Raw genomic sequence first — 25,797 nt, 5'->3', positions numbered from 1 at the left:
TGTGGCAGATCCCTGCGTAGAGTTTGGTACCACCCTTAGCCTTGATAATAGTGCCTCTTCTGGTACTGGATGAGAATGTATCCCATTTGCTATTGCCTGTGCTGATTCCCATTCCTATTTGGGACCAATGCTGCCCCCATGTTGGGCTTCAGACAACTCTGACTCTTTTCCCCATTGGGGGCTGGTTCTCCTGTTATCACCAGAGAACCTCAGGGACTCCTGAATATCCAGTTCAGAGTCATCTCCCCTTCATCGTCACCCAGTAGGCCCTTGAGATCTTCCATAGATCATGATTGGTACCGAGATCACCATCTGTCCTGTAGTCAGGATGGGAACTCTTGGCTAGGGCGTGCTGGCCACCAATGTCTTTAGGCACTCTTCAGTCCCCGGGGTCACACTCTTCGACCTGCTCCAGGAGGAAAGTCCTGATGGTGGCTCCTGCTCCCAAACCACCTCATCTGGTAGTGACTGCTGCACCTGGTCCCTCTCGACCACTAGGGTTATTCTGAGCAGATCCTGTGGTGCAAGAACAGGACTGTTGTTGGCACAGCCAACCAAACCACCTCTTGGTCCTCTCTGGATAACTCTACTGTGCTGGAATCTTTTCTCCATGCCTGAGGACTTTAAAGCGTATCAGGACTTCCTAAGATGAATGGCCACTACCTTGAGCATCCAGGCAGAATTCCTGCAGGAGAATACACACAAACTGCTAGATATTCTCCAATCATCAGCTCTGGGGAGAAGAGCCCTCCTAATAAATGAGGCTGTCTTGGAGCCTGCAAAGGACCTCTGGAATACTCCAGCTTCATTGTCTCTTATTCAGAGAGACAATGAAGGGGCACTTCATTCAGGGTTTTAAGGGTTTCCTCACCCACTTGTCCCCTAACTCTCGGCTGGTAACTGCAGCAAATGACATGGCATGGCAAAGCAGGTGTAGGTCTACCCCTAAGGATAAGGAGTCCAAGAGGTTGGACTTTATGGGGGAAAAGATGTATACCTTTTCTTCCCTGCAGATGCACATTGTGAACCAGGAGGCATTGCTTTCCAAATATGACTTTGTTAATTGGGTGGCCATGTCATGCTGTCTGGAGTGGCTCATGATTGTAAGTGCCAGCCTCAGGGCAGGCTGTCAAAAAGCAGGGCAGAAACCCCAAACCAATTGTATGTTCTATAATCAGACTTCACCAACCCAGTAACACATGTGGACTCTTAAAGCACTATAACAATTTCACCATGGCATCACAGACAGTCCCCTTGGGTATGCAAGTCTATCCTGCCATCCAGGCAAGTTGGACTTAGTGATAGATGGTCCCTTACACCAAGTTGTGTGTCCCTTTGCACAACAGTATTCAGGTTACTTCCAGTCCCAAAGGACCAGTCACTTATCCAAGGCACTTGTTCTCAGATCTCAAACCAAAGACAACACTTATAGCTAATCCTGTAATAAACTAGCTAAAGATTTATTAACTAGGAAAAATAAAAGAAGGTTATTTAAAAGGTTAAAACAGGAAAAACACACACACACACACACAGCAGTTACAGTCTTAGATTTAAAAAGGTAATATAAACTTTTATAATAAGCAGCTCTAAATGTCCTTCAGGGCTGACCCATGCCAAGCAGTAACTAATCATCCAAGATGTCCTGGAAACAAGCCAGCAGCTTTGTTGACCACCTCGGGCTAATGACCACAACAAGAACCACTTCCACTTGTCCAAATAGTTTGCTGTGGTGGAGGGCTTCCTATTATTGAACAAGACTTACCGGACTGCTTCTGAACATCATTCCTCCTCCTCGTCTAACCATGCAGCATCCACACTGTGAGATGCAGGCAGCTGAACACTGGATTCAAAACCTGACCATGCTTCAGGGTCAGAAGGTTAGGATGAAGAGGAAGGGATATAGGAGGAGCAATGACAATGAGCATGGTATGGTCCAATTTAATCTTGAAAATGACCTGTGAGATTATTTGAATTAGGGGAAAAGCATATAGGAGTGCTGATTCTCAGCTCTGGTGAAAAACATCCGTCAAGGAACCGGACAGAGACACCCTCGGGAGTACAGCAGTCAGCATTTCTTGTTTTGTCTCATGGTGAAGAGGTGGATCATGGGGATGCCCCAAACTGAAAAAATGGACCGCAGGATGCTTCAGAGACCACTCTTTAATCAGAGAAATTTCTGCTGAGGCGATCGGCCAGGTGATCTGGACCTCGGGTAAATGATTGATCATGGATGTAATGTTTCCCCAGATGCAAAACTACCAGACCTTGATCGCCTCCTGACACAGCATGTTGGAGTGTGCTTCTCCCTGTACATTTACATAATGCCTCACAGTGGTGTTGGTGATTATGAGAATCACTGAGTCCCTGATGTGATTTTGAAAAATCTGACAGGCATCAAATGGCCCGAATCTCCAGAACATCGACATGGAGAGAAGCTTCCTGTTCTGACCACAGCTTGAACTTTCAGTGACCCCAGATGTGCTCTCCAACCTGTTAAGAAGGCATCTGAGAATAGTTTTAGTCGGTGGGCAACAGAGTTTCTTGAAACTGTAATAAGTCAATGTCAGTATTGGGCATGGTAGCTGGTGTATTGATTGGTGTATGAATTTACTCCAATTTTTCCCAACTTACCTAGTGCCTCTGCTCTCTGAAACCAAAATATTTATGGGGTTGGTAGGCAGCAGGTGCCTGTGTGCTGGTGATACCACATTGTTCCATCATCTCCTTTGATGAGGTAAGATATGGACAGGAAAATCCCAATTGCTCCCCAAGCTGCCCAGCCAGTTCCATGTTGAATATCACTGCACATTGATTCATTATGGGTTTTTAGAACAAGAAATACAATAACCAAGGGAAGCTGGACTATCTTGTGGCTGGAGGCGGGGCCTGGAAGTTAGGCCTCATGGGTTTTATTTCTTTTTCTGTTGCCAATTCACTGTGGTTATGTCTACAATGGGAAAAAAAAGGTCTGTTCTTAACTTGGGTTGGCTAACCCATGTAACTAACTCAGGTTAAAGTTGCAATGGAAAGTGGACATTCCAGATTTTAATTCAAGTTACTAACTCCAATTAAATCTCAGCCTCCCTTTATAGGCTTTACTTGAGATGTTAATGTGAGCTAAAAGTAATGTCGTATCTTCATTGCTATTTTAATCCAAATTAACTAACCAGATTTAAGAAGGCATTTTGGGGCGGGGGGAGAAGGGGGTGTTTGGCAGTGTAGACATACCTTATGTGGCTTTTACTGAGCAGGTATGGTCCATGATCCTCCTGGTTTTACTTCTACAATAATTCCAAATTTCAGGACTAGAAATATGTACAGGTTGAGGTTATCCCTCTACCTCAGTGTACTGAAAGAATGAGGTGAAAAGCCAGGGGCAAAAACGATAGACAGTAGAGGTAAAACTTTTAATTGTACTTGCTCAATAACATTATCTATTTTGCCCTCCTCACCTATCTGATCCCTTGCCCTTTTGGTTTTTTGGTTTAGGTCTTCATTTTCTCATTCATTAACGTGAATTTTCCAAAATCAGCACATTAAGCTTTCCTATTTGTGGTGAATTTTTTCCCCATAATTCAGTTAGTTTTTTGGAAGTTTAGGTCAGTGAAACAAAGCACCAGATACTCATTTGTAGTGTGTGTTAAGCCATGTGTTTAATCTTTAAAGCCGAGTCTCAACAGCCAAAAATTGTCACCTTTTGAGATGCTCCTTCACTCTGCTCAATGGATTTCATTTTGCTGTCTTTTTCTTGGGTTAAATATTCCCTTTGTTCCCTTGAGCAATGATGAGCAAATATACAATCCTACTGTGTGTGACTCAGAGATTGACATGGCTGCTCAAAATCTTTATGAGAGATATCCATCAGTTTAGAGAAATAAATGATTGTTCCATATTTTAAATTTAGTTTACTTTATTGCAGAAAATGAAAATATGGTGAAGGGGGGAGGGAAAGGTGTAATAAAGCCTAATGTACTGTGAAATAGAATGATGTTTGGAAATCAAGGCAGTCCTTGGTAAACAGTTTACAGTATTTCACGTGAACATTATAAAACATCAATATCAAAGGCTCTGTATTTACTCTTCATGTAAATTATAAGTTGTTCTTCGAGTGATTGCTCATATTGATTCCAAGTAGGTGTGTGTGCACTGCATGAACAATCATCAAAAAGTTTCTCCCCTAGCAGCACCCGTTGGGTCGGCTGTGGGGCCCCCTGGAGTGGTGCCTTCATGGCACTCAGTATATGACCCTGACAACCCGGCGCCTTCTCAGTTCCTTCTTACCGCACGTGATGGTCGTTGGAACTGTGGCAACTTGCTCAGCAAGTTCTCCATGTTTTCCTAGCTCTTGTTTCTCATTGTTCTTATACCTTTTATTTAGTTTCTTGTAGTTTATTTTAGTAGTAGTTTGTAGCAGTTGGGCTGGGGGGTTTACCCTCCATCCCGACCGCTTTTTCCTGGGAGGGCTTTCATGCCTAAGTCCCGGGGTTCAAGCCCTGCAAGTCCTGCTCCAATCCCATGCCAACAGGCGACCCCCACGATGCTTGTGTGGAGGAGGCTAACCAAGCGGTAGGTGCAGGATTTGCAAAGGGTTTCACCCTAGAACCAAAAAGGAGCGAGACTTTTGCCTTAAGCAGCTCCTTATGGAGGCAGCACTTAGACCTCAGCCTCCTTTGGCGCAGCAGGACCTGGCACCGAGTTCTTCAGTGCGTAGCGCCCCAGTGGCAGTGGTGGAAGCAGCACTGTGGACGGACTCTAGCAGAGACCTGCAGCACTGCCACTCCCCAGCGCTGAAACTGGTGGGATCCACCCAGCACTGCTCCCGCTCCCACTATCTGGTGCAGAAGCGGCACCAGAAGCAAGAGAGGAGTGGCTCTCCATCCCAGAGGCCCACCACTCTGGAGCTGGCCAATGGGGCACATCCTCGTGAGGAGCACCCAGTGCCGAAGCCTGCGGAGGTGGCACCGTTGACTTCGGCGCCGCAAGGGGGACCATTGAGTCCAGTGCTGTTGAACTCCCCGGCCCACATCATCGAGGAGGTAAAGCTACCATCCGCTCCAGTAACCTTTGCAGCCGCAAGGGACCTCATCTCTATGACAGCTCCCAGGTTGCCTACAATTCGCGCCAAGCCTCCAGTACCAGAGCATATGGCACCATCTCGAGGCAAACCAGCGATGATCCGGCTGTCGGCACCACTGATCAAGTCCCGGCACTGCTTCCAATTGTGGCTCCGGTCAGACTTGCAGTACCTCTGTAGGTCATGCCAGGGCTCCCGATCATGACGCCGATCTGCATGTCGGTCCCCTTTGTGGAGCAGGTCCCGGACCCGGCACCGATCCCGGTGCCGCTCAACAACCCTGTGTAGCTCCAGGTCATGGTACCACTCTAGATCGCGGCACCGCTCGGCACCACCCTGGCCCTCGCAGTCCCAATCCAGGTCCTCAGAGGCAGGATCTAGGTACTTGGAGTGGGACCGGCGCCGGTCAGGCCATCGACATTCTGAGGTGGGGGCAGGGACCAGCACAGTGGCTATTTTGGACCTCATGGGTGCACAACCAGGTTCAGGGTGCCCAGTCTAAAGGCTCCCGATCGGCCACCTCTGAACCGAGGGTGCCGAGGCCTCAGCCAGTCAGCCCGCCCTAGAGGTGCTGAGGAGGTGCCATGCCCCTGCCACCCCTTGGAACTGACTCCAACTCTGGTTCCTGAGCCAGGGGCTACCAGTGAAGCAGGTTGTGGGGCTCCTGATGAGCAGGAGGTATGGGAGAACCCGATTCCCCCATTGGCCTCTTCGTCCTCCTCCCCAGAGGAGGGCGTGGCAGGCACTTCCATCTCTGGACCACCTCCTATAGACAGCCACACCCACCAGGACCTCCCGCGCAGGGTGGCATGCAACATGGGTCTGCAGGCCAAGGAGGTGGTGGAGTCAGGACTCAGTGGTCGACATTCTGGGTCCAGAAGGTCCTTCAAGGGTGGTTCTGCCCCTCATCAAAACTATACAGGCCAATGCCAAGACTATCTGGCTGACTCTGGCCTCCATCCCTCCCACAGCGAAGGGTGTTGAGAGGAAGTACTTCATGCCCTCAAACATGTATGAATATCTCTTTACGCACCTGCAACCCTGTTCATTGGTGGTTGCGACTGTAAATGAGAAAGAGAGGTAGGGACAGCAGGCTCCAGTGCTCAAGTACAAGAAGTCCAAGTGCCTGGACTTGTCTGACCGTAAAGTGTACTCTACGGGGGGGCTCCAGCTCAGGATTGCCAACCAGCGGGCAATTCTGAGCTGATATAACTTCAACTCCTGGAACTTGATGCTCAGATTCAAGGAGCTTGTGCCAACTGAGTCCACAGAGCAGTTTGGGGCCATAGTAGAGGAGGGCAAGGCGTTGGCACGGACCTTTTTACAGGCCTCACTGGATGCTGTGGAATTGGAGGCGTGCACTCTGTCCTCAGGTATTGCCATGAGACACACCTCATGGTTGCAAGCCTCTGCCCTACCACCTGAGGTTCAGCTGACAATGCAGGACCTGGCTTTTGATGGAGCGGGTATGAAATCCTTGGGTATGCACACCCCAGCAACCCAACAGAAACGCTTCAAGCCTCAACTTCCACAGCAGCGCTCCTACCCTTCTCAGCCGAGGCAGGACTTTAACAGATGAAGGAGCAAGAACGGCAGAAGGAAGCCCTCCAACCCCTGTCTGGGCAAGGCCAGGGCCTGATCAAACTATTGTTGGGTTCCAAGGAGGCCTTTTGAAGGGATGCCCGAGGACAGCGCACCAGACTCATCACCGGATCCTTCCCTGCCCTTTTTGAATTGTTTGTCCCACTTCTACTGTGCCTGGTCCCAAATAACATAAGACCACTGGTCCTCTGCAGAATAGAAGCGGGATACTCTCTCCAGTTCTGCTCCTACCCTCCCTCCCACCCCCCTTCCTTGTCCCTCTTCAGGGACCTCACGAGCAACTCCTTATACAGGGGGTTTGGGCACTCCTGTAGAAATTTAATATACGTTCGTTCCTCAGGAACTAAGGGGCAAGGGATTCTACTCCTGATACTTCCTAATCCTCAAGGCCAAGGGGTTCTCAGACCTATCCCAGACTTCTGTGGGCTCCACAAATTCATGGTAAAGTTGAAGTTCCGCACGGTCTCCCAAGGCACTATTATCCCCTCCCTGGATCTGGGAGACTGGTACGCCGCCCTCGACATGAAGGATGCATACTTCCACATAGCGATTCGTCCAGCACACAGGCACTTCCTGCGCTTTGTGATCAACCGCAAACATTACCAATTCACTGCCCTATCATTCGGCCTCTCAACAGCCCCCAAATGTTCACCAGGTGCATGTTGGTCGTGGATGCTTTCCTTCATCGATGGCAGGTGCAGGTATACCCCTACCTCAATGACTGGCTGCTCAGGGGCTGCACCACGACACAGGTGCAGTCCCAATTCCACTTGGTCAGGTGCACGTTCGAGTAGCTGGGTCTCCTCCTCAACTTGGGGAAGTCAACCCTGAAGGCACGGGCCTTCTACCGGAGTCCTGATTCCGAGTCATCATGGACATCATTCAAAGCCTCCAGCAATTCCCAACCTCAACAGCAAGGGGTGGCTTCTTGCATTTATGTGACCCGGCATGCCAGGCTCCAGCTAAGACCATTGCAGACGTAGTTCGCCTCGGCTTACCGCCCGGGGCACAGCAGCTTGAATTCAGTGGTCACGGTGCCGGGACAGGTCCTCATGTACCTTTGCTGGTGGCTCAACCCCCAAGCGGTGTATGGAGGAGTCCTCTTGCACAATCCCCAACCTTCCTTGTCCCTGGTTATGAACGCTTTGGCTATCTGATGGGGGGGTGCAACTGGGGGAACTCCAGACACAGGGCCTGTGGTCACAGGATGAGCTCTCCCTCCATATCAATGTCAGGGAGCTGAGGGCGGTGTGCCTTGCTTGCCAGGCCTTCCAGGCCTGACTGCCAGGACAGGGAATAGCAGTTCTAATGGACAACACCACCACCATGTTTTACATCAACAAGCAAGGAGGAGCCCATTTCTCCCCACTATGCCAGGAGGCCCTTTGGCTGTGGGAGTTCTGAATAGCCCACTCCATTCACCTGGATGCTTCCTTTCTACCAGGAGTTCAGAACAAACCGGCAGGTCCTTCCACACTCATGAGTGGTCCATCCGACCAGATCTCCTACAACCCATTTTCCAAAGGTGGGGATTTCCCCAGGTTGACCTGTTTGCCACCTCACACAACAGGAAGTGCCCAAGGTCACAGCCCAGGCTCCCTCACGGATGCGTTTCTGCTACCCTGGAGAGGTCACCTGCTCTATGCCTTTCCCCCATATCCTCTTGTGCACAAGGTCCTGCTCAAAATCCACAGGGATGGGGCAAAGGTAATTCTGATAGCTCCAGCTTGGTCTCGCCAGCACTGGTATACCACACTACTGGAGCTGTCGGTAGACACACCAGTCACTTTGCCTTTCCTTCCTGACTGACTTACTCAGGACTGCAGTTGCCTCTGTCATCCCGACCTATGGTCCCTCCAAGTCATGGCTCGGAACTTCATGGCTGAACCCCATGGAACTTCTGTGCTTGGAACAAGTAAAGGAGGTCCTCCAAGGCAGCCGGAAGCCCTCTACTAGAGCCACGTATCTGGCAAAGTGGAAAAGATTCTCATGTAGGTGTGACCAGAGTCGCAACACCCCCATCCCTCCAGGCACCAGTACCCCTCTTCTTAGAGTACCTCCTGCACCTGAAACATCAAGGCCTGGTGGTGTCCTCCATAAGGGTACACGTTGCTGCCATCTCGGCCTTCCACCAGGGAGTATCTGGTCAATTGGTCTTTGCCAACCCTATGGTTGGATGCTTCCTCAAAGGTTTGGAGCTCCTACATCCTCAGATCTGGCAGCCTGTACCTGTGTGGGACCGTAACCTGGTCCTTTCCAGGCTCATGGGGCCCCCATTCGAACCAATGGCGACTTGCTCCCTCCTGTATCTGTCTTGGAAGACAGCTTTCCTGGTCACCAGTACGTCTGCGAGATGGGTGTCTGAGCTAAAGACCCTCCCCTCATAACCTTCTTACACAGTTTTCCACAAGGATAAGGTGCAACTCAGGCCACACCCAGCCTTTCTCCCCAAAGTAGTGTTGCAATTCCACACCAGTGAGGACATTTTCCTACCTGTCTTTTACCCTAAGCCTCATCCCAGTACCTGGGAGCAACGGCTACATTCCCTTGATGTTCGAAGAGCGCTAGCTTTCTACATCGAGTGCTCTAAGCCATTCGTAAAATTGAACCAGCTAGTCGTAGCAGTGGCAGACTGGATGAAAGGCCTCCTGGTCTCTTCTCAAAGAATATCCTCCTGGATCACCTCCTGCATCCACACATGCTATGTACTGGCCAGTGTGCCGACCCCAGCTCTCACGACACACTCCACTAGGGCCCAGGCCTTATCAGCGGTGTTCCTGACTCAGGTCCTGATCCAAGAAATCTGAAGGGCAGATTTGGGCCTTGGTACATACCTTCACCTCTCACTACTTCATCATCCGGCACATAAGATATGACGTGGCTTTTGATAGAGCAGTGCTACAATCAACATTTCCTTAACTCCAACCCCACCACCTGGGTAAGGCTTGGGAGTCACCTAATTGGAATCGATATGAGCAATCACTCAAAGAAGAAAAAACGGTTACTCACCTCTCGTAACTGTTGTTCTTCGAGATGTGTTGCTCATATCCATTCCAAACCCACCCACCTTCCCCTCTGTCAGAGCAGCTGGCAAGAAGAAACTGAGGAGGAGCTGGGTCGGCAGGGTCATATATTGAGCGCCATGAAGGTGCCACTCCAGGGGGCTCCACACCTGACCCAACGGGTGCTGCTAGGGGAAAAACGTTTGGACAACTGTGCACGTGGCACGCACACACCTAATTGGAATGGATATGAAAAAACACATCTCGAAGAACAACAGTTACGAGACGTGAGTAACCGTTTTTTACGATGTATGTAAGGTAATCTAATTTACAAACTAAATTTAATATACCTTTGTGAAAGGGAAACGTGACATTTCTATGCTGTAGCTACTCAGGCGACATAAAGATTTCTTTCTAATTGCCACAAAAATAAAAAATTGAGATTTTGTAAACATGACGTAGGTAATATTGAAATAATTTGCTACCATAGGACACCTGGCACATTAGAGTATGGTCTTTGTAAACCCAGACGAGGAAAAAATCTTCATATTTTTGGTACAAGATTTCATTTGCGATAAATTTTGGTCTTAACTCTCTGTGCCTCAGTTCCCCATGTAAAATGGAGATAAAGCCATCTCACCTCACAGTGGTGTTGTGAAGATAATTTCTGCTACTTTAATACAAGAAATAAAAATAATAATTAATGTTAGAATACTACAGCAATGAATGCAATTGAAAAGTCCATTAAGAATTTTTTTAAAAAAATATTCCATTACAGAGTTTGGATGGTATATGTAAAGAGTGGGTTGGAGGAATGTCACACACTGATTGGAGAGGATAAAAAAGAAATACTGAATGGTTGCTAATTCACTGACTGCTTGCCATCTTCCAGCCTGTCTACAGAAAATTAATTCTGGCATTTCCTAACTTTGCTTTATTTTGCAAGCTCAATTTACATTTTTAATAGGGAATATAAATATATATATATACACACACATGCACTTTAAAACCTTAAGTATGTACTTGACATCACTGTTCATGCAGCTGCCCCAAGAAATTCAGATGCATTAAATTATTCAGGCATTTTTAAAGTTCAGGTATTGTTATGTTTTCTTATACAGGAGGAAAAATACTGCTAAGAATGCAGAGTGCTAATTAAAAGAACTTTTACTCCAGAAAAGGTTTATACAATGGCTAATGAAAGAACTGTGATGTTGAGTCATTGGTGTTTTGTCTCATCTAATGCATAAATATCTAAAGAATAACTACCATGCATAAAATACAGTTTGTTCTGTTTGAGAGTTGTGCTAACAAGACTGTCGATAGGGTTGATGGCACCTCCATTTTAAACTCCCGTTTCATTTGATTACAGATTTCTCAAAAGAAATAACAAAACAAAACTTCAGCTAAAATTACTCATGCCCAGTCTGAGTTGAATCTTTTTTTCTAGTAAGCATCATGTAACTTCATTTTTTAGGTTATTCATTTTTGAATTATGAGAAGGTGGTTTGGACACCATGCTGCTTTTGTTTGTGTTTTAACCAAACCAGTGTTTCAGATTTGGGCGGGTTGTGAGAAAACAGCCTTATTTTTAAATTTAAGACTTGGCATGTATAAGGGCTACAGCTTTTATTGCATTTGGAGAAAGGGGAAAAACACATTATTTTATTTATAGGCCTTTCTGTAATGCTCCCCATTGTAGTATCTAAATGCCTCACAAACATTACTGAATAAACACACAAAAACTTGGTTTATTGACTGTGAAGTTTCAATCAGGTCACAGCCCACCAATGGAAAACCTGAAAAGCATGGAAATAAAAAGCTAAGGGAAAAGTTTCTTGCATTCCTTATCTGCATGGTAACACAGTTCAGCACAGCATCAGGCTTTCACTTCCACTTCAAACAGATACCAAAAAAAGCAATATGTACCCAGATAACAAATGTTCTGGAATCAACAGACCAGCACATCTGACTGTCACACATTCTGTACATTTGGGAAGTTATTCTGGCTTCATGTTGTTCTTCATGATGCCATCATTAAAATTTTGTACTAGCATATGAGGTAAGGGGCTGGTCTACACTACTGCGGTAAGCCGACCTAAGTCACCAGACCCGCTAAATTGACACTGCTGCATCGATCACAGCAGTGCTGATCTACCAGTAAGTATAGACATGTTATAACTGACAGACCTCTCCCTCCTCCCCCATTCTGGGATCCTCACCACTTGAGCTACAGGAGCAATTGTTAGCCAGTACTTAGTTCATGCACTAGAGGAGGACTTAACCCACGCTTTTCCAGTGGGTTGCACAACTGTTTCCTAGTGCGGAACGTACTGGCTATCAGGAATCCTGGCTTGATATCCCTGGCTCTGAGAAAAGAATCTGGTTTAGTGCTTAGAGGGAGAATAAATATAGCACATTCAATCTGAAAGGCAGGGTGTCAATTAGATAGGATTTAGGTCTACCATGTTAGAATCCTGGGTTCTCTTCCTAACTGTTCATGGAGTGATCTTGTGTTTACCTCTTTGTTAGCATGTTATTATCATGCATTGTGCCACAGAGTTGAGGTTTGAGACTTCCAAAGGGGGATTAAATGGCACTTGTATAGTGCATAAATCTTATGCTGGACCTCTGGCGTAAGTGAGAATTTCACCCATAGTGAGCACTGTTCTGTCTCTCTCAACACACCAGTGTCTCTGTTTATCTGACCTACCTAGATATATCACACTCATCAGAGAGCCTTACAAGATAATAAAAGAGTAGGTTCGGTTAATTAAAATCCGCGTAGCTATTTGCAGCTATTGGGTTAATCCAGCCAAGTGAGTTATCAGAATGCATAGGGAAAAATATTTTTTACAAAATAAAATTGTCAGATGCATGTGTGTGTTTGAATAACTTTTCCTTCTTTCACTTTTCAACTTTTCATTTGCACAGCTCTTTATAAAATTTCAACGCTAAAAGGTATAACAAACTAGTGATGATATTGTCTAAAAAGTATCCTGAAATTAATTAATTGAATTTCACTTGACTGTATGGTCCTGATATGCTTAGTGTATGAGTTTTTCAGCCAAGAAGAGTTAGGATTCACTTGGTACATCCACGAGTAGCCATCTGGAAAGCAGCATGCCTGTTGAAACTTCCTTAGTCTGATTTTTACACTTTCACAGAAAGTCAGACTGAGGCTGGCTATGTATGGTGCTTCAGTAGCCTATACAGATGGATTGCCAGGGGATATTTTTTGGTTTTGAAATTATTCGTACTACCTATGGAAATGTGTGTGCATCTCCCACTCACTTTGAGGCTGTGATCCCACATTTCCATCAACAACACAGAGCTCAATGTATGTCAGTAGTGGTTATGTAGCCAACTCCCTGATCCAGAAGCAGCTGAGACTCCAAATATCATTTAGTCAGTAGTACCCAAGATACAATACAAGGTGCAACGAATTATCCATTTGCTAGTTAACTATCCCAAAACAATCTCCGAAAAAGGCAAGGGAAGCGGATGCTGTTAACATTCTGGCCATTGTCATCACTGTGTGCGAGAGGAGTAGTGTGTTTTTGAACCAGTGGTGAAATGTTTGTAACAATTGCATAACGTTTGAAACACAGCTGCATGACAACTGGAAAATTGCTTACTTAACTGCTTTTTTCCAGCAACCAGAACAAGGAACGTGCACCCTGTGTATTTGATCACAAATTGACAGATCGATCATGAGTTGTTCGATAAATTTCTTAGCGTATTGCATGGTGTAGAGTATGGAATTGAAATAAAAGCCAAAATGGGGGAGAGGCTGTGATTCTTGTGGCTTTTTTTCCCCCAGTATGTATTAGCAATGTATTTTAAATCAGCATTTAATATCTATTTTATATTGAACTATACAATGTGTTTACACATTGAGGCAAACCTGAACATTAATCCCAAACATGAAATCTAGATTCAGAAGTTGTGGTTTGGGTATAAATCTGTCATGAGTGTAGTAAAATCCCAGATAGAAACACTAAAAATGCACTTATTGGGAGTGGAGGGGTGGGAAATGAGCACGGGTGGCTGTCCATACGCCCATCCTCATTTTACATTTCTCACCACCCTCAAAGGCTCAACCTCGTCTTTCCCTTTAGCTGATAAAGGTGAGATGCTTGTTCTCCCACAAGCTGTTGATCCAGCTTTGAGGGGGCCACAAGGTGCTTGCTCCCAGTCACACATTGGCTAGGTATATTGCTACAATGATCCTAAGCCCAGCCAGCCCAGAGACTATAGCATTGAACTAAATGCAAGTCCTGCTGTACTTTTTGTACATATTCCTAGAATAGGTATGTGGGGGGTATTAGCAGTTAGGCAGGCTTCGATGTTCTTTTTTGATGGGGAAGATCTTGTGAGATCTACCATCCTCAGTTAAGAGGAACCCAGATCTACTTTAAGCCTACTGAGGTAGGCTGTGTGAAGTAGGCCCCATATGAGTAAGTTTGATGGTAACGAAGGCCTAAAAATAAATTCCTCCTTATGAATAGTAAGTGATGGGCCTGATGGGCTGAGTCAAGGCTGTTCCTCCAGAAGCAGAGAAGGGTCTAGCATACAAATGAAGGGGCTTCCTCTCTCCTCAGCTCTCTGAGAATAGCAGGAACTGGGCACCTAGAGAGGCTGCTGGCCAGAAAAAGTTGCCAGCAAGTTTTTTTCTAATGAACCTCATCTTGTTTTGGTGCACTCCGTATGTTGTGTCTGTTGTCTTGTGGGTGCTGTGGTTTTTCTGTATGAACTGAATTTTCCGCGTCACCGAAATCTTCAGCCACTTGCTTATCTGATGATGATGACCTTGCTTTCCCAGGTTCGGTCCTTATAAGCCATGTACTAAATGCCTAATATATGATATCGTAAGCCCTTTGAATGCCTTACATACATAAAGGAAATCCTCTGCCCAGTGCCTGGGTTGAAAAAAATGAGCTAGGTCAATCTGCATTTGGAAGCAGGAAAAATCCCCTCTACCAGGTCATGGAGTCGCAGCTGAATCACTCTGTGCCTGTGTCCAGCTTCAGCTGTACTAATTCCCAAGCAGATTCCACAGAGGTTTGTGGGGGTCTTGCCCCCACAGCTGCTTCAGCTCTTCTGTTCATGGATCTTAAGCCCCATCCAGAGTTCTTTTGCAGAGGGACATAGATATAAAGCTCTACTCCACAGCTGGTTGACATTTTTCATCTAGAAAATTTTCCCATTGAAAAATGGGGCTTCACTGAAATCAACATTTTCTGGAGCATAAATTCTAAAACAAAAATGAATTGTTTTGAATCAACTTCTCAAAATAAAATTGTTTCAGATTCTCTACTTGTGGCACATAATAGTATAATCTCTTGTGGATTGTAATACCTTGGGCTAATTTTGGTTGTTGGGTTTAGCATGTGGGTGCTCGGTGGTGCTGGTGGTGGTATCTTGTGGTACACAAGAGGTCAGACTTGATGAGCTGGTGGTCTCTTCTGACTTTAAATTCAATGACACTTTGAGTCTAAAATATTTCAAATGAAATGAAACAAAAGTTTTTATTTTGTCTTGATTTGAAACATTGTGTAAACAAAATTTCCCATGTAACACCTGAAAGTTTTATTTAATTTCTATTCCCTGGGAATTTTTCCTTACAGATAAACTAGATTTTATCATTAGCTCTACCATGGAGGTAGCTTGTGCCCCCATTTCTCATAGATAGGGTAGTTCAGCATATGAATTGGTCCTTCTATGCATGGAACCACTCAAGGGCTGGGGACAATAAAAGAAAATGTGGAAATGGCTAAATGACTTTCCACAACCTAGATGGAGCTACTATAAGGTGAGTGCATAACTGATTGGAAATCCATTCCCAGAGAGTAATCATCAGTGGTTCACAGTCAAGCTAGAAAGGCATATTGAATGGAGTCCCTCAGGGATCAGTTCTGGGTCCGATTCTGTTCAATATCTTCATCAATGATCTAGATAATGGCATAGAACAATGGTTCTCAAACTGTGGGTTGGGACCCCAAAGTGGGTTGGGACCCCATTTTAATGGGGTCACCAGGGCTGGCTTAGACTTGCTGGGGCCTGGGGCCGGAGCCCAAGCCCCATTGCCTGGAGCTGAAACCTGAGGGCTTTAGCCTTCAGCAGCTGGGCACAGGCCCCCTGCTTGGGGCAAAAGCCCTTGGGCTGGGGCTTTGGCCCCTCTACCTGGGGCAGCGGAGCTTGGGCAGGTTCAGGCTTTGTTCCATCCTCCCAGAGTCATGTAATAATTTTTGTTCTCAGAAAGGGGTTGCGGAGCAATGAAATTTGAGAATCCCTGGCATAGAGAGTACACTTGTAAAGTTTGCAGATGATGCTAAGTTGGGAGGGGTTGCAAGTTCTTTGGAGGAGAGGGTTAAAATTCAAAATGCTCTGGACAAACTGGAGAAATGGTTTGAAGTAAATAGGATGAAATTCAATAAGGACAAATGAAAGTATTCCTCTTAGGAAAGTACAAGCACTCCCTACAAAATGGGAAATGACTGCCTAGGAAGGAGTACTGCGGAAAGGGATATGGGGGTCATAGTGGATCACAAGCTAAATATGAATCAACATTGTAACACTGTTACCAAAAAAAGCAAACAGAATTCTGGGTTTTATTAGCAGGAGTGTTTCAAGCAAGACACGGGAAGTAATTCTTCTGCTCTATTCCGATTAAGCCTCACCTGGAGTATTGTGTCCAGTTCTGGGTGATACATTTCAGGAAAGATGTGGACAAATGGGAGAAAGTCCAGAGAAGTGCAACAAAAATGATTAAAGATCTAGAAAACATGACCTATGAGGGAAGATTGATAAAACTGGGTTTATTTAGTCTGGAGAAGAAAAGGCTGAGAGGGGACATATCAGTTTTCAAGTACATAAAAGATTGTTACAAAGAGGAAGGAGAAAAATTGTTCTCTTTAACCTCCGACAATAGGACAAGAAGCAATGAGCTTAAATTGCAGCAAGGATGGCTTAGATTGAACATCTGGAAAAAATTCCTAACTGTCAGGGTGGCTAAGCACTGGAATAAATTGTCCAGGGAGATTGTGAAATCTCCATCATTGGAGATTTTTAAGAGCAGATTAGACAAACACCTACCAGGGATGGTCTAGATAATACATAGTCCTGCCATGAGTGCCAGGGATTTGACTATATGACCTCTTGAGGTCCCTTCCAGTTCTATGATTCCATGGATTCACAAGGCATGGCCTACCCCTTCATGTTCTCCACTGTTAAGGCACTTTTCATCCAAAAATCTCAAAGTACTTTATGAAAATCTTCACAACACTTGTGAGGTCAATAAATATCTTTGTTTTACAGATTGATAAACAGATGCAGAGATGGGCTTTGGGCAAGTCACTTAACCTCACAGTTGAATCAGTTAAAAATTCAAAACAGAATCTAGGACCTCTGACTCCCAGTCACCTTCTGTAATAGTTAGACACCCTCCTTCCTACTGTGCTTCTGTATGACAAAAGACATTTAAAAACATACACATTGTTTTTTCAACTAATTTTAACACAGAAGTTTTATATCCTAAATGAGAACTTCAAAACTTTTGGTACTGTTCAGAATTCTGGAACCTATGAACTTTTGAATGAGTTATAAATTCTGTGTTCCTGGAGTCCAAAACTACGGGACTCATTGAAATGAGTTGATTGCTTTCTGTCTCATTTTTCTGTAGCTTCATGAATTAAAATTCACTAATAATCGTCTCTGAAATGCAAAGGGAGAGTCTGGGTGAATTGGGAAGTACAATTTAATTGTGGACATAATTGCACTTGCACATAATTGCACTCATAAGTCATATAAGACAATTTTTAACAGTTGGGTCAGATTTTTAATTTTATCAGCTAAATTATTCATGTGAAGATTTCTATATGCCATCAGCATGAAAGTTAAATTCATAATTGGGAGGTTGGTTGGTCCTTTTCTGTTATAATTACTTTACCAATTGAAAAACTCTTGATTCTCATAAGTTTGTGCTTTGCTTATGCCTCCTGACATGCGTACAAAAGGGATGTAAGGAACTACTTCCTTACACCAAGCAAAGCAAAAATGACTCTGAATTCCAGTTATAAGCAAATACATCACATTTTCAATGAAAAAAACAGGACATGCTTGGGTGAATTTCAAGTGAACGTGGAAAGGTCTACATAGACCTATGTTTGATATGCAGCCAGGGGGGAGGGACCTTTTGCTGTGGGCAGACTTCTGCCTGCCAGTTCCCGGATTCCCATTAGGTGCAGTCAAAAAAGCAACAAAAATGGTAAGTTGCCTAAGGAATGGGATGGAGAACAATACAAAGAAGTTTCATGCCATTTGTATAAATCCATGGTTTGCCCTCATCTGGAACATTGTGTGCAGTACTGGTCACTCAGCTAAAAATGATATTGTTGAAGTAGAGGGGGGTTCAGAGACAAGCAGTGAGAATGATTAGGGACATGGACAAATTATTACATGCTGAGAGATTGAAAAATTTGGATTGTTGATAGTGAAGGTAAAATATCATGTTTTAGGATTTACACCAATCTCAAAGTGTTTTGGGTCATGAGGGGTCTTCCCTCTGTGATGGATTATCCCACATCTCCCTAAGGGGGGCTCCTTGCATCTTCCCTTGAAGCATCTGGTGATGGCCACTGTTGATCAGGATACCAGACTAGATGGACCTTCGGTCTGATCCAGTCTTTGCAAGTCCTATGTTTTCTCTATCTGTTGAAATACCTGACTTAATCTGCTACTATTTTTCTCTTCTCTTTTTTCCTGAGAAGCAGGTGAATTCAGAGCTGTATTTTCATTGTCAGACTTTTCCCTAAGAAATCACCATATTTGTCTTTTACCTTGGACCTGTGAATTATGTTCCAAAAGTCAGATACTGTGAATGATTCAGATCCCATTGTGTGATTTATTCCCATGTGGCCATGTTATTCATTTGTGCTTTTATCTCAGCAACATACTGTTCTGTTGAAAATGCATTGACCAAGACTTTAAAAAGTCACTAATTTTGTGTGCCTCAATTGTGAGATGCTTTAAGAGAGTCTGATTTTCAGAAAGTGTGGAATACCATCCTCTGATAACCAGGGTACTTCAAGGTGTCTTAAATCAGACATCCAAAATCCCTTGTCACATGCAAAAATCTTGGTCAGTATTCCTGGTAGAGATTTAAAAGTACATAAGAAATCGGTTAAATGAACTCTTCTTTTTTCACTCAAGTTGTGTTCTCTTAAGCAGTCTTAATTAAAAATATGGCTCCCAAACCCAACATCAAAACATCCCAGGACTGTGAGGTGGGGTTTGGAATGCAGATGTGGATCTGAATTTTGTAGCTAAGCCCTTCTCTCTCTAATGGACCCAAACCCCAGAGACAAACTATGGCATGTGCAGCTATAAATGTAGGGGGGATTTACATTATGATACTGTTTTCTCCAGCCTGCACCTTTATATGTAAGAAGTTGTCCCTGGTAGGTGTGCAGGGAGCTGGTTCTGAGGTTTCCTGCCATGTGAGAAATACATTTCGCTTTCTCTTTCATGGAGATTTTACAGTGATTTATTTCAGCCTGTCTGGCTTGTTTTCCTTGTTCTGAAATAAAAATCACTTTCGTGAGGGGAAGAAGAAAGTGAGAAGAGTGGGATAAATGCTCCCCAGAGCTAGTGTAACCTATGTAGTTTAAGTGCGACTGCATTTAGGCCTTGATTTAATGTCCATTAAAGACAGTAGAAAAACGTCTGTGGGCTGCACTGCGTGTTGTATCAAGCCCGTAGTGAATAATTTGGCTCAGTAGCATATTTAATGCAGACGTGCATTGTAGTTTGTGAACCTTCATAGAGCCTACCATGACTGACACTGCATGGGAGCCCAAGTGCAGAGTGAGAATAGAAAGCAGGGAGCCCTTCCATGCCTCTTTGAATCTGTGCTAGGGCAGCACCAGCTGGAGGTCTGAGGTCAGGGAAGTGCATGCTGCAAATTCAAAATTCTCAAAACAGAAATGTGGTGTGTCTCTAGGGACCCTGGAGGCATTCCGGCTGCCTCAGAGGTCTGGAAACAGAATCCTGGGGCTAATCCACTAGTATGGTACATGCTTGCATCCCCCTTCTGTTGCCATGGCTTTCAAAGCCACAGTTAAGCCTGCAATATATGTTGCTGCCTGTGTGGGGCTATCTGGGGAATTCAAGCATAAGAGCCTCTTAAATTGTGACTCTTGCTGAAATTAAAGTGATGCCAAAGTTTTCAACCTTCGTTAAAGAGCATGAATGGTGAACTATATGGGACTGATGCAAAGTAGGGAGCCAAAGGTGCAGATTGTGAGTTAGAGGTGGAATTTCTCCAAGGAAGATACTGCTCCTTTTGTTCCCCTCCAGACATGCTAATTAAAATGGTCATAATTTCCAGTGAGTAAAGCTTAATATTTCATCACTAGGCTTGATATTTACTTCCTGTCCCCTACCTGTTCTCACCAGCCCCCTCGGTGTAAGTTACAAAAATACAGCCTTAGTTAAAGACACATTTATGCTGTCTTCAGCAAACTTAACTTGTAGTATGGTTTATAATATTGCAATTTCTTATGACAAAATGTACAGAATTTTGAATGTAACAAGAAACCCATTGGCCAAGTTCTGTGCAATGGACCATGTAGATCAATGGACTTTCACTGAAGATACACAGTATGGGAATGAGCACAGAATTTGGCCTATGTTTTTCAAAAGCCAAATGTCTGAAGTATCATAGAATCATAGAATATCAGGGTTGGAAGGGACCTCAGGAGGTCATCTAGTCCAACCCCCTGCTCAAAGCAGGACCAGTCCCCAATTAAATCATCCCAGCCAGCGCTTTGTCAAGCCTGACCTTAAAAACTTCTAAGGAAGGAGATTCTACCACATCCCTAGGTAACGCATTCCAGTGGTTCACCACCCTCCTAGTGAAAAAGTTTTTCCTAATATCCAACCTAAACCTCCCCCACTGCAACTTGAGACCATTACTCCTTGTCCTGTCATCGTCTACCACTGAGAATAGTCTAGAACCATCCTCTTTGGAACCACCTCTCAGGTAGTTGAAAGCAGCTATCAAATCCCCCCTCATTCTTCTCTTCTGCAGACTAAACAATCCCAGTTCTCTCAGCCTCTCCTCATAAGTCATGTGTTCCAGACCCCTAATCATTTTTGTTGCCCTTCGCTGGACTCTCTCCAATTTTTCCACATCCTTCTTGTAGTGTGGGGCCCAAAACTGGACACAGTACTCCAGATGAGGCTCACCAATGTCGAATAGAGGGGAACGATCACGTCCCTCGATCTGCTGGCAATGCCCCTACTTATACATCCCAAAATGCCATTGGCCTTCTTGGCAACAAGGGCACACTGTTGACTCATATCCAGCTTCTCATACACTGTCACCTCTAGGTCCTTTTCTGCAGAACTGCTTCCTAGCCATTCGGTCCCTAGTCTGTAGCGGTGCATTGGATTCTTCCATCCTAAGTGCAGGACTCTGCACTTATCCTTGTTGATCCTCATCAGATTTCTTTTGGCCCAATCCTCCAATTTGTCTAGGTCCCTCTGTATCCTATCCCTACCTGCCACCGTATCTACCACTCCTCCTAGTTTAGTATCATCCGCAAATTTGCTGAGAGTGCAATCCACACCATCCTCCAGATCATTTATGAAGATATTGAACAAAACCGGCCACAGGACCGACCCTTGGGGCACTCCACTTGATACCGGCTGCCATCTAGACATGGAGTCATTGATCACTACCCGTTGAGCCCGACAATCTAGCCAACTTTCTACCCACCTTATAGTGCATTCATCCAGCCCATACTTCTTTAACTTGCTGACAAGAATACTGTGGGAGACCGTGTCAAAAGCTTTGCTAAAGTCAAGAAACAATACATCCACTGCTTTCCCTTCATCCACAGAACCAGTAATCTCATCATAGAAGGCAATTAGATTAGTCAGGCATGACTTTCCCTTGGTGAATCTATGCTGACTGTTCCTGATCACTTTCCTCTTGTGTAAGTGCTTCAGGATTGATTCCTTGAGGACCTGCTCCATGATTTTTCCGGGGACTGAGGTGAGGCTGACTGGCCTGTAGTTCCCAGGATCCTCCTTCTTCCCTTTTTTAAAGATGGGCACTACATTAGCCTTTTTCCAGTCGTCAGGGACTTCCCCCGATCGCCATGAGTTTTCAAAGATAATGGCCAATGGCTCTGCAATCACAGCCGCCAACTCCTTTAGCACTCTCGGATGCAAGTAAATTCAGCTTTTGATATTATCTCTATCTTCATCAGTCCAACTTCTCTCCCCTTATCTGTATCAAAACTAACTCTTTTTTTCTGGATTTGTACTCACTAACCTTTCCCCCTCCCTCTGCAACTGCCATCATTTTATGTTTAACTGAGATTGTTCTCTATATAAAACACCGCCCCATGTCAATATGAGGAGTCACCTTTCAAAATTAAAGAAGAAAATTCCAGTGCACCAGAAGAAACCATGAAAGGCAAGAGACAATTGACCCCGAGGCTAACTGAAAGCACCCGCACAAACAATGGTTAAAATCTAGTGCAGAAATAACATCTGTGAACAGCTCAATACATAGAATGCAAGATAAGAGGGACAAATCTAACTAGACATGATAGTTCTTCTTAGATCTTATTGAGCCCTAGTGCAAACAAGCCATTCGGTCTTACAACACTACAAACGCCTGCTGTTAAAAAGCAACCCCAGAGACCAGTGTATTTTAACCAAAAGAGAAAGTAGAAATATAAATATATAAATACACACACACACACATATATACAGAGAGAGAGTTTGGCTAACCTACAACTGAATGGTGGTAAGGGGCATGGTAATAGTGTTACACATATTTGAAGGGTATTAATGTCAAGAATGAAGAGGAAGTAATTAGCAATATTCACAGGGGTTTAACTATGGATGGGGTTTCCTGTCAGGTAGTGATGGAAGATCTGTCAGCTGGGATTTGGAGCCATCAGTTTGGTTGGATAAAACATTAGAACATGTTCTATAGGGGAGATTCCTGTATTGAAAGGGAGATGAACTGAATGCATTAATGGGACTTTTTCATGTTTAGTTCCTGTGATATTACAATATTTTCTCTTGATAGGTGGCCCAGCTCCTATTAAAGCCAACTGAAAAAGTCTCATTGATTTCAGTGGGAGTTAGATCAGATCCTTGATGTCCACACAGGTCAAGACTATAATAACAGGCATTTATCCAGGGTGCAAGGAGGCAACCCACCCCCTTTCCATGGCCTGGGCAAGGGCATGACAAAATTGTATACTCAGCACTCTCACAGTTGTGCACAGAGCCCCAAAGGTGGCAGAGATGAGATGGGACCTTGGTCCCACCACTCTTTTTTTCATACCTGCGGAGCAGAGGCAAAGGAAGAAGAAACACTTATGTCACTTGGCTGGTCGTGTGCAAATTAAGTATTGGTTTTGCAATGGGCACCCATTTACAGTCTGAGCAAGATGTTAATCAACAGGTTATGTGGGCTGTGGGAAAGAACAAAAACAATAGGGGTCATCCTGCTTAGGAGTGAGAAAGAACTTTTGAAACTATATCTGGTGTGCAGATGAACCCCCGGTTATCCTGTCATCTATAAAGACGAACTGACAGCGGCCTTGATCTTGTGAAAGGGGGGATTTCAGCCAGCCTGGTTGAAAATGCTGAGAAAATGACATAGGATAAGGTATCTTATAGGAGATGTTATGCTTTTGCTTTCCAATATTCTTACATTCTGTTACCTGAATCTCTGTTCTTCCATGAAGTGAACTGTAGCTCACGAAAGATTATGCTCAAATAAATTTGTTAGTCTCTAAGGTGCCACAAGTACTCCTTTTCTTTTTGCGAATACAGACTAACACGGCTGCTACTCTGAAACCTGTTCTTTGATAATAAACTTATTCTTTGTTTGTGTGTGTGTAAGTAAAATACGTGTTGTGTGTTACGTAGAGTGAGGATCCTGAGTTGAATCTTGGAAGCTGGTGAGTACTACTCCTTTGGGAGTAGTAAATCAGACAATCCTGTGTATGTTCAGTGGAACAGGTACTGAGCATTGCAGAAGGACACTGGGAGGATTCGGGGGTTGGTGTGTGCCTATTGCTAACCAGTAGAGGGAGAGCAAGGCCTGGAAGGTTGTGCTCGTGTTGCCAAAGGCTGGTGGATTCAGGGAGCTGATCCACAGCCGGCACAGACAAAACTCCCTCATGCTAAGGGCAGGTAATAGTGAGATGCCTCACGATTCTCAGGGGGAACCCACAGTTATCATAGGATCATGTTGCACCATTCCAAATACCGCTGTAGGTGGCAAAATCCTCTCTGGGTTGCTGTGGGCAGATTTGTGCATTTCTGAGGGCCCTGTATGCCTTGTGGAGCAATGCAGCTCTATAATGCCTCCTCCTGAGGCCAGTGGCTAAATGTTGAAAGTTGAGAGAATATTTGTATAGCACTTTGAAAACACAAAATGCCTTATACCGAAAATGGTAAGCAGGATTGTTTGTGGGTTTATTGTTCCAGTTCCTTCGAACTGCACCACAGCCCATACTCAATCAAACTCTCATTGACTTCCACCATTGACTTCAGTAGTTATTTTTATCTGAGTCAGGAGTGCAAGATTGGGCCTGTGATTTTGTTTTATCATCATTTGTTGTTATGGCTGTTTTATTTTTATCCTTGATAAGAGACTAAATGTTTCCCAGGGAAGGTAAAGAGAGAGATTTTTTTTAAAGAGGTCATCATGTTCTCTGTTTGCGGATCTAGCATCAGATGAGAATCATGTGATTTCCCAGAAATGACAGTGCATGTTTGTGAAGAGCTTTGTCTGTCTCCCGGCAGGTAGCTCACTCCTGGATGCCCGGAGTGTGCGTGGAACAAGGCTTGTTCTCACACAGATTGCTGCCCTTTTAATGAAGCGGTTTCACCACACCAGGCGAGACTGGAGAGGAGCTCTGTCAAATGTTCTGCTCCCTGTCCTCTTTGTCGCCATGGCAATGGCGTTGTTTACTGTGAAGCCATTAGCTATTGATTATCCTTCACTCAAGCTGATGCCAGGCCTTTATGACAACGCAGAATCCTCCTTCTTTAGGTAAAAAACCCATTTATCATCGTCAGTAACTCTGGAGCAGGATCGTCATTTTTGATTATTTAAGTTTTTTTTTTTTCTCTAAGCAGAGTAATCAAACTCACATTTTATAGCAAATGGATTTTTTAAAAACAAAATGTCTTGAGAGCTGCTCACCCCATCAAAAATTTGTTAGTCACTTATTTCAATGTTGTGGATAATAGTGATGGGTAAATTGCATCTATTTGAATAACAGAAATGCATCTTATTATGTGCTGAGGCACAAAGCAAATGGTAGAGAAAGGACAGAGGCTTTGGATCAGGCTGGATTGGGCAATCTCTTTCAAGATAGGTCATTAGCATTTTTATATAATGTATATGTGTGCACACAATCATACACATGTGCATATGTTTATTGCTTTAGCTTATTTCTGCTTCGTTTACTAGGTCTGTAGGCATTGCCTGTAAAGCTTTCTTGGTCTACAAATGCAAGCCAGCAGTTATAAGATCTAGAGTCTCTGTTATTGAACTTTTAACTGCTATACTTATGGCTGTGGAATGTACTAGCTCTGCAGGTGTTTCCTTTGGATCTGTCAATGTCTGTCGGTGCAGCCCAGTTTACAGGGTCCGCAGTCCTTTTCTATACCAAGTGCAGACAACAGACTGCCACAATACTATATATTGCCTTGCAATATTGGATAGAGATGCTTCCTGTACCTGGCATAGGTCAAAAGGGAGGATGCAGGTTGTATCATAAAGCAAAAGTCCATACTGTTGAACTTATACATGAAATGTGAAAGACTTAAATTTCTTTTTTATGGCAACTGATGGAAGTTCATGCCAATAACTGGAGGATAGGCAGAGTTAAGGTCCATGTCGTAACCTTTACTTTGAAATCCTTCACCATTAGTTTAGTTTTTAAAAAATGTTAGTTTTTAATCAGTGAAATAAACTGTGAGCTATTCTTCTGTCTCAAAGCTATTGTGACTATATAGCCAGGGCACATGTTTTGAACAGAGTTATTTTATGCTGCCTCAGTTTCTATCTTG

At 44.4% G+C, this 25,797-nt stretch overlaps 1 protein-coding gene across 1 annotated transcript in view; it reads left to right on the top strand.

The window, feature by feature from the left end:
- Positions 1 to 25,797, top strand: part of ABCA13 (ATP binding cassette subfamily A member 13) — a 294,371-nt gene that overhangs the window by 156,790 nt on the left and 111,784 nt on the right. Inside the window, exon 43 of the mRNA XM_043540473.1 lies at positions 24,523 to 24,772. Within this exon, the coding sequence (XP_043396408.1) occupies positions 24,523 to 24,772 (250 nt within the window). The remainder of the gene's footprint in view (positions 1 to 24,522; positions 24,773 to 25,797) is intronic.

Source organism: Chelonia mydas, chromosome 2, assembly GCF_015237465.2.
Source record: "Chelonia mydas isolate rCheMyd1 chromosome 2, rCheMyd1.pri.v2, whole genome shotgun sequence".
Classification (NCBI taxonomy): Eukaryota; Metazoa; Chordata; order Testudines; family Cheloniidae; genus Chelonia; species Chelonia mydas.
Note: the sequence above shows the minus strand (reverse complement) of the source record. Positions and strands in the feature narration are given on the sequence as shown.